Genomic DNA, 13,947 nt, shown 5'->3' with positions numbered 1-13,947 from the left:
ATATATATATATATATATATATATATTTTTTGAGGCAGGACGACAACCGCCAACCCTCAGGGGCGTACGTGGGGCAGGGGTATCACCGCCACGTCCTCACCCTCTGGAAAGCGGGGAGCGTGGTTCATGAGAATCGAATTCGGGCCTCCCCAACACGAGGGGACTCGGGGTATCGCTGGGCTCCTCACCCGTTGGTTGTTTTTATATATATTACTATACATATAACATCATATGTTTAATTTCAGATACAATGAATTTAAAATTCTTTGAAAGTAACTCATTCAAAGGCAAAACTACTTGACCTACCAAAAAAACACTTATTTGTACACTAATTCAAATGTGGTCACAGATATATTTTTCTGACAAGTTGAAATTAGAAGAAAATAAAACTTGGGAGAAGAAGAAACAAAGTTATTATTCATAATCAACATGTACATAGATACACTTTATATATAGGAGAATACATGAATATACATAGGAAGATATAACATTAAAATAGCCTGAACATAAGCTTATACAGCTATAATTTCTAATCATGGGACTGCTAAACTAAGAAAGCAATATTCAAAGAAGGAAGTGAATATGTATGCAAATTAGGAGGATATTTGAGTATCTTCTTCCAATACTCCCCCTCAAGCTGGATCCAGGAGATTTATGGATCCAAGCTTGCTTAATAGCCGGTGAAACTGAGCAGAGGGCAGAACCTTTGTGAACATGTCCGCAAGTTGATCATGTGTTTGCACGTAATGTGTCTCGATAAGCTTGGACTGAATTTGTTGTCGAATGTAGTGACAATCGACTTCAATATGTTTAGTCCTTTCATGAAATACTGGATTGGCTGCAATATGCATAGCAGCTTCATTGTCACAAAAAAGAGTCATAGGAGTGGTAGATGAACAACCCAAATCATCCAGGAGATTTTTTAACCATATAAATTCACAGGCTGCTGCTGCCATAGCACGATACTCGGCCTCTACGCTAGACCGAGCTACAACATGCTGCTTTTTATTTTTCCATGAGACAAGATTACCACCAACGAGCATACAATAACCAGTAGTTGAACGACGATCAAGTGTGTTTCCTGCCCAATCAGAATCTGAATATCCCATGATGTTCGTGTGCCCATTTCTTGTCATTATAATTCCACGACCTATCGTTCCTTTCAAATATCGCAAGATACGTTTCACCAAACGTAAATGATAAACAGTAGGTGCATGCATATGTTGACTAACAAGACTTACAGCAAAAGAGATGTCAGGCCTTGTGATAGTCAAATAGATAAGTTTTCCAACAAGCTTCTGATAATAATGTGGTGAGTCAAGTGTTGCAGCTGCGGAAGCCAACTTCAACTTGCTATCAAGAGGAGTTGCAGCTGGTTTTGCATGTTGTAAATGAGCATCTTCAAGCAAATCCATAACATATTTACGTTGGTTAAGAAAAAGTCCTGCACTGGAAGTTGCCATCTCAATGCCAAGGAAATACTTTAAAGGACCAAGATCCTTTATAGGAAATTGAAGTTGGAGACTCTTCTTTAACTGAGCAATTAAGTCAATACTACTCCCAGTGATAATAAGATCATCAACATAAATAAGCACCATTAGTTTGTCATTCTTGTTTAGACGAACATACAAGGAAGAATCAGCAGAACTTTTGAAGAAACCAAGCTTTTCAAGAGCAGAGCTTAACTTTGCATGCCATGCTCGAGGACTTTGCTTTAAACCATAGATTGATTTATGAAGTTTACATACCATATTCGAATTACCTCCTTGAGGATGACCTGGTGGAAGCTTCATGAACACCTCTTCTTCAAGTTCACCATGTAAAAAGGCATTTTTGACATCCATTTGAGACAAGATCCATCCATTGTTAACGGCCACAGATAAAAGCACTCGGACTGTAGTCATCTTGGCAACGGGAGCAAAGGTCTCCTTGTAGTCGACTCCAAATTTTTGAGTAAAGCCTTGAGCTACTAGACGGGCTTTATAACTCTCAACAGATCCGTCTGAACAGAACTTGGTTTTTAAAAACCCATCGACGCTAATCTGCATGTTTTTCCCTTGGGAAGAGGCACTGTACTCCATGTGTTATTCTCTTCTAGTGCTGTCAATTCTTCAATCATAGCTTTCTTCCAAACAGCTTGAGATTGAGCTTCTTGGAAATTTTTTGGCTCAAGATTATTGTTGATGGTTGTAAGAAAAGTTGTATGCATAGGAGACAAACTTTGATAAGTCAAGTATTCAGACAAAGGATACCTGACAGTATGAGCAACATAATCTTGCAATTTGATGGGAGGATGACGATCCCGTGAAGGATTACGCCGGGGAGCATGCTCTTGTGCATTTGGTTCAATGTCACACACATTTTCCCGAGATATATCATTAGTAGCACATGTAATAGGAAGAGGGTTATTTATTGAACCTTGAACTGAATTGTTAGGTTCTAAGTTCACATCAGTTGATTGTTCATGGCAAAACTCAACATCCGGTAAAGGAAAGAAATCCTTTACAATCTCCCCCTGATCAAGAATATGAAAGAAAGGTCTTGTTTCAAGAAATCGAACATCTCTACTTACATAGAGTTTCTTTGAGATAGGATCATAACACTTATATCCTTTCTTAGTCTGTGAATATCCCAGGAATACACATTTGATTGCTCGTGGATCAAGTTTGTCACGATGAACTGCAGGTATATGCACAAAACAAGTGCAACCGAAAATCCTCAGATGAGATAAGTTTGGTGCTTTTCCCTGTAAACACTCAAGAGGAGATTTGAAATCCAGTATTTTACTGGGTAAACGATTGACAAGATACGTAGCAGTGAGAACTCCATAGGACCAAAAAAATTTTGGAACATGCATCTGAATCATTATTGCTCGTGTTTTCTCCAACAAATCACGATTCTTACGTTCAACTACCCCATTTTGTTGAGGTGTATGAACACAACTGGTCTGATGTAATATGCCATTAGAGTTTAAATAATTTGTCATGTCATGAGATGTATATTCTGAGCCATTATCAGACCTAAGAACTTTAATGTGGGTTGAAAATTGAGTTGTAATCATCAAGTGAAAATCCTTGAAATAACTAAAAACTTCACTTTTTGATTTCAAGAGATATACCCAAGTAACCTTTGAGAAATCATCAATAAAGGTTACAAAATATTTGAAACCATCAATAGAAATGGAAAAAGGTCCCCATACATCTGAATGAACAAGTTCAAATGCCTGAGTAGATTTAGAAGAAGATAACATAAAAGGAAGTCTAATAGATTTAGAGTAATGACAACTCTCACATTCATGTGTTCCTTTATTAACACCAAAATTTATTTTGGAAAGTATAGAATCTGATGGATGAGCTAAACGACGATGCCATAGAAGATGTTCATCGTCAGAAGAAGAAGTGGCCTGAAAAACTTTTGGGACTCGAAAATCAGAAAGGAAGAAATAGAGTCCATTCAAATGAAAACCTTTCACCAATCGTCTTCTTGTTGAGAGGGTCCTGAAACATAACCTTGTAAGGAGTAAAGACAACTTGACAATTAAGAGATGAGGCAAGTTTTTTAACAGACAACAATTGAAAAGGAAATGAAGGAACATAAAGAACATCGATTCTATAGTATTTGAGACAAGTTTAATTTTTTCCTTTACCCTTACTGAGAACTCCTTCCCCATTAGCTATAGAAACAAACGAAGAAATAGGACGAAATCATGAATATGAGTTAGTTTATTTGACATATGATCGAGTAGCTCCGAATCAACAACCCATAAATCATGCAAATTATTAATTTCTAATGTCTGTAATAAAAGGCGTGAAAAATACCTTGGCTATTTTCATTGTTTACATCAGTCAAAAAATTAGCAAATTTGCTAAGAAGTGCAGCTGGTCCAGTTGACTCATCATGTCCTTGATTTGTGGTTCTATCTTGGATTAATCCCTGACCATTCTTCTCTTGTAAGTAGCTGGCAAAGTCATTAAGCAAAGTAATGGGATTAGAACGGAAAGATTCAATAGTGTGAGTAGCCACATGAGCCCTGCGATTAGGAACTGGTTTTTGATTTCCTCCCTTCTTGTCCTTTGTAAATTTAGGCTTCAAATCTGGGTGAAGACTCCAACATCGATCCATTGTATGTCCAATGGACTTACAATAATCACACTTCAGATCTGGACGCTTGCCTTTGTAGTTTCTTTGGTCAACCGGCAGGTGACTGAGATAAGCACGTACTTCTGGAGCGTTGGTTGTGGTACCACCTGACATAATCTTTCGACGAACTTCTTCGCGTTGAATTGAGGCACAGACACTCTTTAAGGATGGCAAGTCAGAATTCATCAAAACATGGCGCCTGAAATCCTCAAAGTCAGGACCAAGGCTGGCTAATAAATGAAAAACACGATCTTCTTCAGTCCTTTTCCGCAAGACAATTGGGTCAATAGAATGAGGGCGATAAACTTCCAATTCATTCCACAAACCTTTTAACCTCCCCAGTAAATTAACAAAAGATTTTCCATCTTGACGAAGATTAGCAATATCTTGCTGAATTTGAAAAATACGGGCAGAATTGTTTTGATTACCATACATGTCACGAACAGCTTCCCACAAATCCAAGGAAGATGCAGAATAGCTGAATATTTCTGCAATATTACGCTCCATTGAGTTAAGGATCCATGACATAACCATCTGGTCTTTTGCCAACCAAGACTCATATCCCTGTGACTCAATAGATGGGGCTTCTTCTTTGCCATTGATTAATCCCAATCTTGATCTCCCACCAAGAGCAATAGTTACTGCTCTTGACCAAGGTAGATAGTTGAATTCATTCAACAAAATTGAAGTTAATTTTTGAGACATATTGACGTCACTTTCTGTGGTCATGCCTGATGAAGATACAGCAACCACCTCCTTTGATGAATTAGATGAATCACTTCTTCCTTTGTCATCCATGATAAAAAAAAAAAAAATGGGATCACTGCTCTGGTACCAAGAAGAAAATAAAACTTGGGAGAAGAAGAAACAAAGTTATTATTCATAATCAACATGTACATAGATACACTTTATATATAGGAGAATACATGAATATACATAGGAAGATATAACATTAAAATAGCCTGAACATAAGCTTATACAGCTATAATTTCTAATCATGGGACTGCTAAACTAAGAAAGCAATATTCAAAGAAGGAAGTGAATATGTATGCAAATTAGGAGGATATTTGAGTATCTTCTTCCAATAAATTCTTGCAACTTTGCTCAAGAGTGACATCCTTATTTTTCATGTTATGTATCTTGCTCCCAAATCTGGAAACAAAATACCTTTCTATTGACTTTGCAAGCAAAGTGACAAACATCAAACCAGTGTGTCTCAAATTCTGAGTTCATTTTTGAATTTTCTGCATGATTAATTATTATCTTCAAAAACATCAGTTTCAAATTTGACATGAAAGATAGGCGAAAATATTGACTAAACAACACAACCAAGTTTTATTTCCCAGCGCACGCTAAACACATAAAACAATAAAATCTTTGTATCATCAGAACTCAGAGCTAGGTTTTTTTTCTTTCTGAGTGTTCTTGTCAGATATTTTTACAATGGCATAATTTAATCCATACCCAAAAAATACATTGATTGATGCATAACATGCTTTCAGAAAAGCAACTGAAAACTTAAAATTATAATATATATATCTAGAGAGAGAGAGAGAGGTTGAATCCATTGTAAACATTCATAGATTATTAATTTATGAAAATTAGTTAGACTGTTGGATTGAGATATAACGGTTTCTTGATTATGAATACACAGTAATTATTGTAAACGTCCATAGATTATTAATTTATGAACATTTAGTTAGACCGTTGGATTGAGATATAACGGTTTCTTAATTATGAATATACAGTAATTACTGTAAAGCATAGTTAAAAGTGGGATAAATAATATTCGGAGTATTGTTTCTAAATAGTGTACAGTAAAAATGGGTTGAACAGTGTTTTGCTCTAAAAACGTGGGTACACAGTGTTTTAATCTAAACAGTTCAATCTATTATTTGTACATCAATTAAACAAATCACAACCGTTAAACCCTATTTCTACTGACACTATAAAAAAAAAATCACCTCTGTTATCAACTGTGGACTTTTATAAACGTTCGCAGAATACTTTTTTCTCTTACATATATTCAAATATTAATAAAAGAGTGATTTATTAATTTAAAGGGAGTTTTTATAGTTTATACAATTAAGTAGTAAAAACAAATGGGGGAAAAAATTGATATATCCAATGTTATTAATTTTATCAATACCGTTTGGAATATTAATGTAAAGACAATAACCTTTATAAATTAGTTTTAACATTGTAAAATTTGATTAGAAGAAAAAATGATTTTTAAATAAAATTGTGAAGAATAAGACACCCATAGGTTAAAAAAATATATTTATAGTCTCTTCAATCTATATATAGAATATTGATCCGAGTTTGGACCAAATATATATATATATATATATATATTATTGAATCAAAATTATTAATCTATCAAATATTTATTCATTGAGCTTTTACTTCATATAGAGAAAGGCATACCGGCTTACCGGTTTTATATTAATCACAAATACTCTTAAGTTGCATTTAAAAGGAAGTAGTAGTACACGAAATTGAGACATAATTAATTTACACACAAGGGTTCAAAACCAGATCATAAACTCCAACTAAAATGGAATGAAAAAAAATATAAGGAAAACTTATAATAATTAATAAGATTATGAATCTTCAATAGATTGTTGTTGTTATCTTCTTTAACAACTCATACTCATAGGACTTGTTGCATTATCAACCTCTTCAATGGCGGATCTAATCATCTTCTCCATTTGATAACAGTTCATCCCATCAATCTACAGTCAAATAATCACAAATTTTAGCAAACCAAAAAAAAAAAAAAAGTCAATTCATCATCATGTGATTTAGCATGATATAGACAAATTACCAAAATAAAAAGAAATCAAATCTATCCACGCATTTGTTATGTTTTGCCACTTTGAAAAGATTCTCTTAAATTCTTAATACATATATATATATATATATATATATATATCAATGGTTGTCAAAAATCAACATGATCAATTAATCTTGGTGCTTAGTACACATTGTGGGCCAACAATTTTCCGGGCTTGGACTCGGGCCGGGCTCAGCTTGGTTTGGGTGGCATTAGTCTTAATGTGGTGACAAAGGAGCAAACAAACACAACATCTAAAGCAAGATTAAAGCGTGTTAAACAGAATCTTAACATGTGTTTTTGGCACTGAAAAGCACTAATTAAAAAGCATTAGATCTTAAGCCTTTTTGACTTGATAAAACAATTCCCATCAAGGGAAAGAAAATCAATTTAAAAACTATTGATCGTAATTGGGCAAAGCAAATCATGTGACAAACGTGCTAAATAAATAAATAAATAAATAAAACAGCAGCCATAGATTCTAAGCATAAAACATATACATAAATTCTATAACAATTTTTTGTATTAAATCTTAGTTCATAGCAATGCCTTCAATCAACATCTATGTGAACCTCTTTAACTTTTGTGAACTGTTAGCTGAACTGGAATTTTAAAATGAGAAAAAGGGACCTCTCTTTCTATTTATGTTCCTCATCAATATTCCTTCAATCACTACAATGGTTAAACCTAGATAATTAAAATGAACTAGCTAGTATGTATTAAAAAAGAAAACATTAATTATAGTGACCAATAAATTAATACACATCTCATCAACTGAATTAGTAAATATGAATATTGATGTATATATTAATTTGTTGTGAATTATATATAGATAATAATATGTTTAATTTTCATGAAAATTAAGAGAGAGTACCTCAACAAAGAGAGTATGCAAGAGAGTGCTAGAAAGAGCAGTGAAGTTGGCAGTGATGACTTTGAGGTTTAGTGAATCAAAGACCTCACAAACCCTAACCAAAGTATCTCTTTTCTTGTTACAAGTAACGCTTATATTCATGCATCTTTCTCCAAACTCACACACTCTCAACTGCATGCACCCAATATATATATATCATCATCATCATCATCAATTAATTATCACAATTAATTATTAATTAAACAAACTAGCACTGAATTTAATTTTAATTAATTACCTCAATGATTTCAATGGTTGGAGAAACTACAGCAGCAGAAGAAGAAGGGGAATAAGAAGAGCTTCTCATTATCTTAGTTCTTGGCTTCTTGCTGGGATTAATAATCAAAAATGGGTTTACAGTAAGGACCTGCATCTCATCAGTAATAACAAGCTTTCCTTTGTCTTCTCTCTCTGAAAGTTTCAATGTCTCGTTCATGTCTGCCAGCATCTGTTTCTCTTGTCCTTGAAGCACTTTAATGTAATCAATTGCATCCTTGATTATTGAAGCCTTATCCAACTAATTAATCAACCATGCATGCACCCACGTAAACTCAATCAGTAAATTAATCAATCACATATACATACATACATATAATATACATATATATATATATATATTATTGAATACCTTGGTGATAGTAGGTACAAGACTGCGAAGAGCATAAAGACGATCGTTGAGTTTACGGCGACGGTTTCTCTCCATGACGATGTTTTTAGTGGCGGAGGAGGGGGGAGAAGCGCCACCACCTTCCGGTGAGCTTGAGTCATAACACTGTGAGTGTGAGAATATTGGTTGTTGCTCCTCATCAAATGCCAAACTAATTTTGATGAATAAATTCAAAATATTTAATTATTAAATTAATGATAAATAAATATTAAGAAACATAAACGTTTAAGATATATATATATATATATATATATATATATATTTGATACCTTTCAACAAACTGATCATGATCATTGTCAAAGAAAGGCCAATATTGGTAGTCATCATACCCCTCCATCCTTCTCTTTAATTAACTAGTGAAGATGAGCTCAAAGTGAGAGGAAAAGAGCTGGGGGTTGTGTGGATATTTATAATATGGAATACCACCGAGATGATGGCCATATATATATATATATATATATATGAACACAACAAAGAGCGAGAGACAGATTGGTACAGTTAGAAGAGAGGGAGAGAGAAAATTGGTCACATACACAAAGATAGAGTTGATTTGACTTTTAATTTAGCTTTCTATAACTCCGCGTAAAGACTCAGAATATAATTACATTATTTTTTTAATAAGTAATTACATTATTATCATTTTTTTATTATATATATATATATATATATACATATGACAATCTATCTTCTACTGACATTCTTAAATTTTAAATCTTATGTGACTGGGATTACTTTTTATTTTATCATTAATCCTCACCCAAGGCAATGGTCAAGTAGAGGTTACAAACAAGACATTGATGAATAGAAATATCCATAATAACTATTGAATTCAAATTCAACAGCTACAATATACAATAATGCCAAACAATAATCATACATAATAACTCTACACAATATTTGTATAAATATTAGTCATTAAATGATATCAACAAATATTCTCAGTAAATAATGCATCTCATGAGCATATCTTCTATATAGATGTATTGTGAAGATACTGAATTTGTGTGAAAACTTTATGTATTGTGTGCTGGATTTGTACATGTTTATCATTGTTTTGTGAAAGAAACATTTTTTGTATTTTCATTTTGTAGTCTTTCTCTTTCATTCTCTTGGTCTTCTTTTGATCTTAATTTGTCTCAAAAAAAAAAAAAAACAAGAAAAAGTGGTAAGGGAGGGAGCGGAATACGTTAATTAATTTATTTATTTTTTCTACTTCTTGTTTTTTAAAAAGATATAAAGTTTGATTCTAAAAGTTTTTGTATGCTTCCATGTAATTTCAAGCACTTGCACTTTTGTCATTGGTGAGAATGTTCATTTCATAAAAAAAAATTAATTAAAATTATAAAATGCTGATTTTATCCTAAATTAAAATTAAAATTTAAATGGTTTGTTTAAAAATAAATAAATAAATAAATGCTTTTTATGATTTAAATACATATAAAAAAAGGTTTTACATACACAAACATCTCATTAAACAACCAGAAAAATTTTACATAATAATAAAATTGCATATAAATTATTTATCTTCAAATGTGTGGCACATGTCTAATTAACATGATATATTTATTTCGAACAAAAAAAAAAAACAATTCATATAACTATTTTTAAAAACATCAGCGAGTTTTTTTATGAAATTAGAATTTTTGATGAAATTTCATTATTTACATTATAAAAAAAAGTAAATGATTATTGATCCATTTAGTCAAAGTTTCAAAGTCTTCAATAAGTTGATTTTAGTATCTATCGTCTTTATTTCTTATCCCGTGGCAACCATTCGTTTTATTCTTTTTTTAAATATATATATATTTGAAAAAGTACATCAAAATTGTTCAAATTGATGACAATGTGTAAAAGCTTTTGTAAAGTAATGCTGCCCAATAACTGGAAAACAAATGCTTATAAGAATTAAGTCTTTATCACCGTCCACTTTTGCATTTCAAGGCTGATGTTTTTTTTGTGAGGTGGTCAAGCTAAAGCAACATTTTCTTATTTGTTTTCAAACCATTCAATTAGATTTTGTGTTTTGTTACATTATTTTTTCTATGACCATTTCAGCTAGTTTTTATAATGAATGACAAATTTTTTTTAAAAAAAAAATTATAATTAAAATAAAACAATTAAAATTAAAATGAAAACAGCAAAACAAATATATATATATATTTTATGTCTTAGTTTAGATGTGAGAATTTGTCAAAATGACCCTACTTGCTCTATATATATATATATATTTGATATAGATTGATAAAACATAAAATATAAAAAATGAACAAGTTGACTAAAATTTACAGTTGACTTATCAAGATGAGATAAAATATAACTGAAGATCTGATTTTTACAAAAATAAAAATACGAGAATGTCAGGGTAATCCACTTATCCATAGTGACACTAGAGTTAGAGAAATAACCCTAAAATAACATCCTACAACTATATATTCCAAGGAGTGGTGTTTATTTATTTATTTATTTATTTTTTCTAATTTAGTTAAAAAAAAATTTCAAAATCTCACCTTTTTCCTTCATTGTTTTTATTGTTCTATGTTATAAGACTATGTATGTTATTTTCGCAATATGATACCATATGGAGTAGTAGGATTTTAGAAGATATATATATATATATATATTAAATATAAAAATATGAGGGGTCAAGAGAAAGACTCAAGAGAGCTTAGTCAAAACCACTTGGTGGCAGCTTTGACTAGTCAACAGCACCGGCCAACTATTACTTTCAATTGTATCTGTTCTTCATACTTGGTCCCCCAATTCATTCTGCTAGTGTGTGCTGCATGTGCCTGCATAAATAATATTATAAAATTATTTCTTCTTAATTACCAGAAATTCATGCTTCCATGCACCTTCATTTGGACCTATATAATAAAGTGAATAATTTACAGTGAAAATTAATTTGTTGTGATAAATTAATTACATAATTTTAATTAATCAAAATAAATATTTTAAATTTAATTTTTTTTTATCCGGTTCTAAACAAAGTATTTCATGACAGATTTGTCTAAATCATTAGTTTTAAAGTCACTGGATCAAATGTTAAAAAAAGAACTTAATAGTATTATGATTGTTATCTATATTACTACTATATTTGATATAGTTATATTATTTAAAAACAAGATAAATTCAAAATTTTTTTTATATAAACCTTAATTAAAATAAAAAGAAATTATATTATTTTCTTAATTAATTCTGATAATAATCGGTGTTACTGTTCCGTTGGAGGCGCTTGAACCTGACTCTTGATCGTTGACCATGACTTAAAGTCCACGGAGAATTGTTGGAGTTGGTATAGTGGGGTCCGCATTCGGACACGTGTTGAATTGCCACTAGTGGAGGAGGGCTTGCTTTTTAAATGCTCTCACGTGATCAATGCCAAAAGACGTCATCGGATGCCGTCATCATCATTGCCTAATGGCAGAATAATCAGTGATAAGGACACGAGATTTGTGGGCAATTATTATTATTATTATTATTATTATTATTTTTTTCTTCCATTGTCATTGACAATATAATTAATATTATAATTAATTAATATTCTGAATGATATTAATCCAATATGAATTCAAACAAGGTAACGTGGCCCATGATTTTATTTAATAAAATTATAAATTTTAATTGACATTTTGGACAATAATTTATTTAAATTTTAAGTGGAGCTAATTATTTGATGGTAAGATTATATATATAGTACAACAGCGGGTCTCTGATCTAATATTCTCAAAAATATTCAGCCCCATCAACGGCAGAGAGCGGGATAGATTGGTTAAACTTTTGGTTTCTTTAAATGCAGATCTTAATTCTTTTTTTTTTTTTGTCCTGTCTAATTTGTTATGGTTGTAGCTTGGAGATAAGTGATCATTTTTTCACTATCTATTAATTGTTTAATTAATGTGACATAATAGATGTCTTACTCTGGTTTTATAATACGACATATTTAGATGTTTAGATGTCATATGCGGTATTCTGATTAATTTCTAATATCAAGAATATACACAACACCAGAAATTGATCATCTCATTCATGGACTTGGGGATTCTACTGCAAGCTCATTTTCACAATTAAGATCCATTATTAGTACCAAAAAGTCAATGTTTTAAACTTTGGACAATGAAAATCATAATAAGATGCATTTGCAGTGAAACCAGTAGCACTAGATCAAAAGCCCTTTAGTGGTGGGAACAACTTTATATTGTTTTTTTTTTTTACAGATTTACCCTTACCACGTCATTTAATTATTTTCTTTAAAAAAATAAAGAACAATGTTATATATATATATATAATACTCCTGAATAGTTTTTTCAAATGAAATGGTTGTCAAGTTGGCATCTATTTTATTTTTACCTGCTTGAACTATAAACCCTAATTTTAAACTCTAAACTTTAAATTCTAAGTTATATAAAACATTATAAAACCTTACAGTGAGTATATCTGCATGCACTTATTATTGATGGGTTAAATACAACATATCCCTTTCCATAACAAAAATATTTGATGATCTTACTTGCACGAATAGAACATTACAGCTACATATATGTGTGTTTTAATTTTCTTTTTGTTCAATTTTCAAGTTTTAAATAAAATCTTATTTACTTGAAGAACATGTTATGTGTGTTTTTTCATTTACACGTCTCTGATTTTTATCATATATATGTATATTTATATATATAATTGTAGTAATTAAAGATGAAAGAGAAAAATATATGTGAATTTATAAAAATATGGATAAAACGTTTACATAATTGACAAATATGTTATACTTTATTTACAATAATTGAATATTAGTTTATTTTCCACATAAATAAAAAAAAATTATTATTATTATTATTATTTAAATACAATGGATCAGAATTGTAATATTTTCACGTTTATTTAATTAGAAAGAAAAGAAAAAGGTTGCACAAAAGGGAGTGGATTTGGTCCATTCCACTTTGAACAATAAATTTAAACGAGGTCGAATTAACTAAATACGGTAAGAGAGATGCATGATTTGACTAAAAGTGTCGCATATCCAACCATGGTTATTTTTCTCACGTGTAAATAATGAGTTCTCGGAGAACGACATGTACATAATAATATGACAAAGAATGGTGAGTGGGATGACAATCATTTTTATCTTTATGTCAATGACAATAAATACTTGTTTTTTTAATTACTGGTAAAAAAGTATATATTTTTTTTATTTTTTTTAAAAATATTTAATTTACTAAAACTAAGTAGTTTAAATGATTAGTGTCATAAAAAATAAATATTTCGTGTGATGTACACAATTGTGAGAATTCAAATCATCATAGAAGTAATTAACTCATAAATAATATTATTATTATTATTATTTTTATTTTTTTTAGAAAAGTGACAAACGCCGGAACCCAGGACAAACACGTGGGG

The 13,947-nt window shown here is 31.1% G+C and overlaps 1 protein-coding gene across 2 annotated transcripts; it reads right to left on the bottom strand.

Moving 5' to 3' along the window:
- Positions 1-6,583: 6,583 nt before the first annotated feature.
- Positions 6,584-8,962, bottom strand: LOC120256672 (transcription factor bHLH35-like). Of its 2 annotated transcripts, XM_039264362.1 has the most exons (5): positions 8,826-8,962; positions 8,518-8,707; positions 8,128-8,406; positions 7,851-8,021; positions 6,584-6,875 (listed from the first exon to the last, which is right to left on the bottom strand). In XM_039264362.1, exons 1-5 carry the CDS (start codon positions 8,891-8,893, stop codon positions 6,780-6,782), a joined length of 804 nt encoding a protein of 267 aa, XP_039120296.1. In that variant the 5' UTR covers positions 8,894-8,962; the 3' UTR covers positions 6,584-6,779. The 2 variants fall into 2 exon arrangements, with proteins under 2 accessions (XP_039120296.1, XP_039120302.1); XM_039264368.1 differs by lacking the exon at positions 7,851-8,021.
- Between the last annotated feature and the right edge of the window lie 4,985 nt (positions 8,963-13,947).

Source organism: Dioscorea cayenensis, chromosome 3 (assembly GCF_009730915.1).
Source record: "Dioscorea cayenensis subsp. rotundata cultivar TDr96_F1 chromosome 3, TDr96_F1_v2_PseudoChromosome.rev07_lg8_w22 25.fasta, whole genome shotgun sequence".
NCBI lineage: Eukaryota > Viridiplantae > Streptophyta > Magnoliopsida > Dioscoreales > Dioscoreaceae > Dioscorea > Dioscorea cayenensis.
Note: the sequence above shows the minus strand (reverse complement) of the source record. Positions and strands in the feature narration are given on the sequence as shown.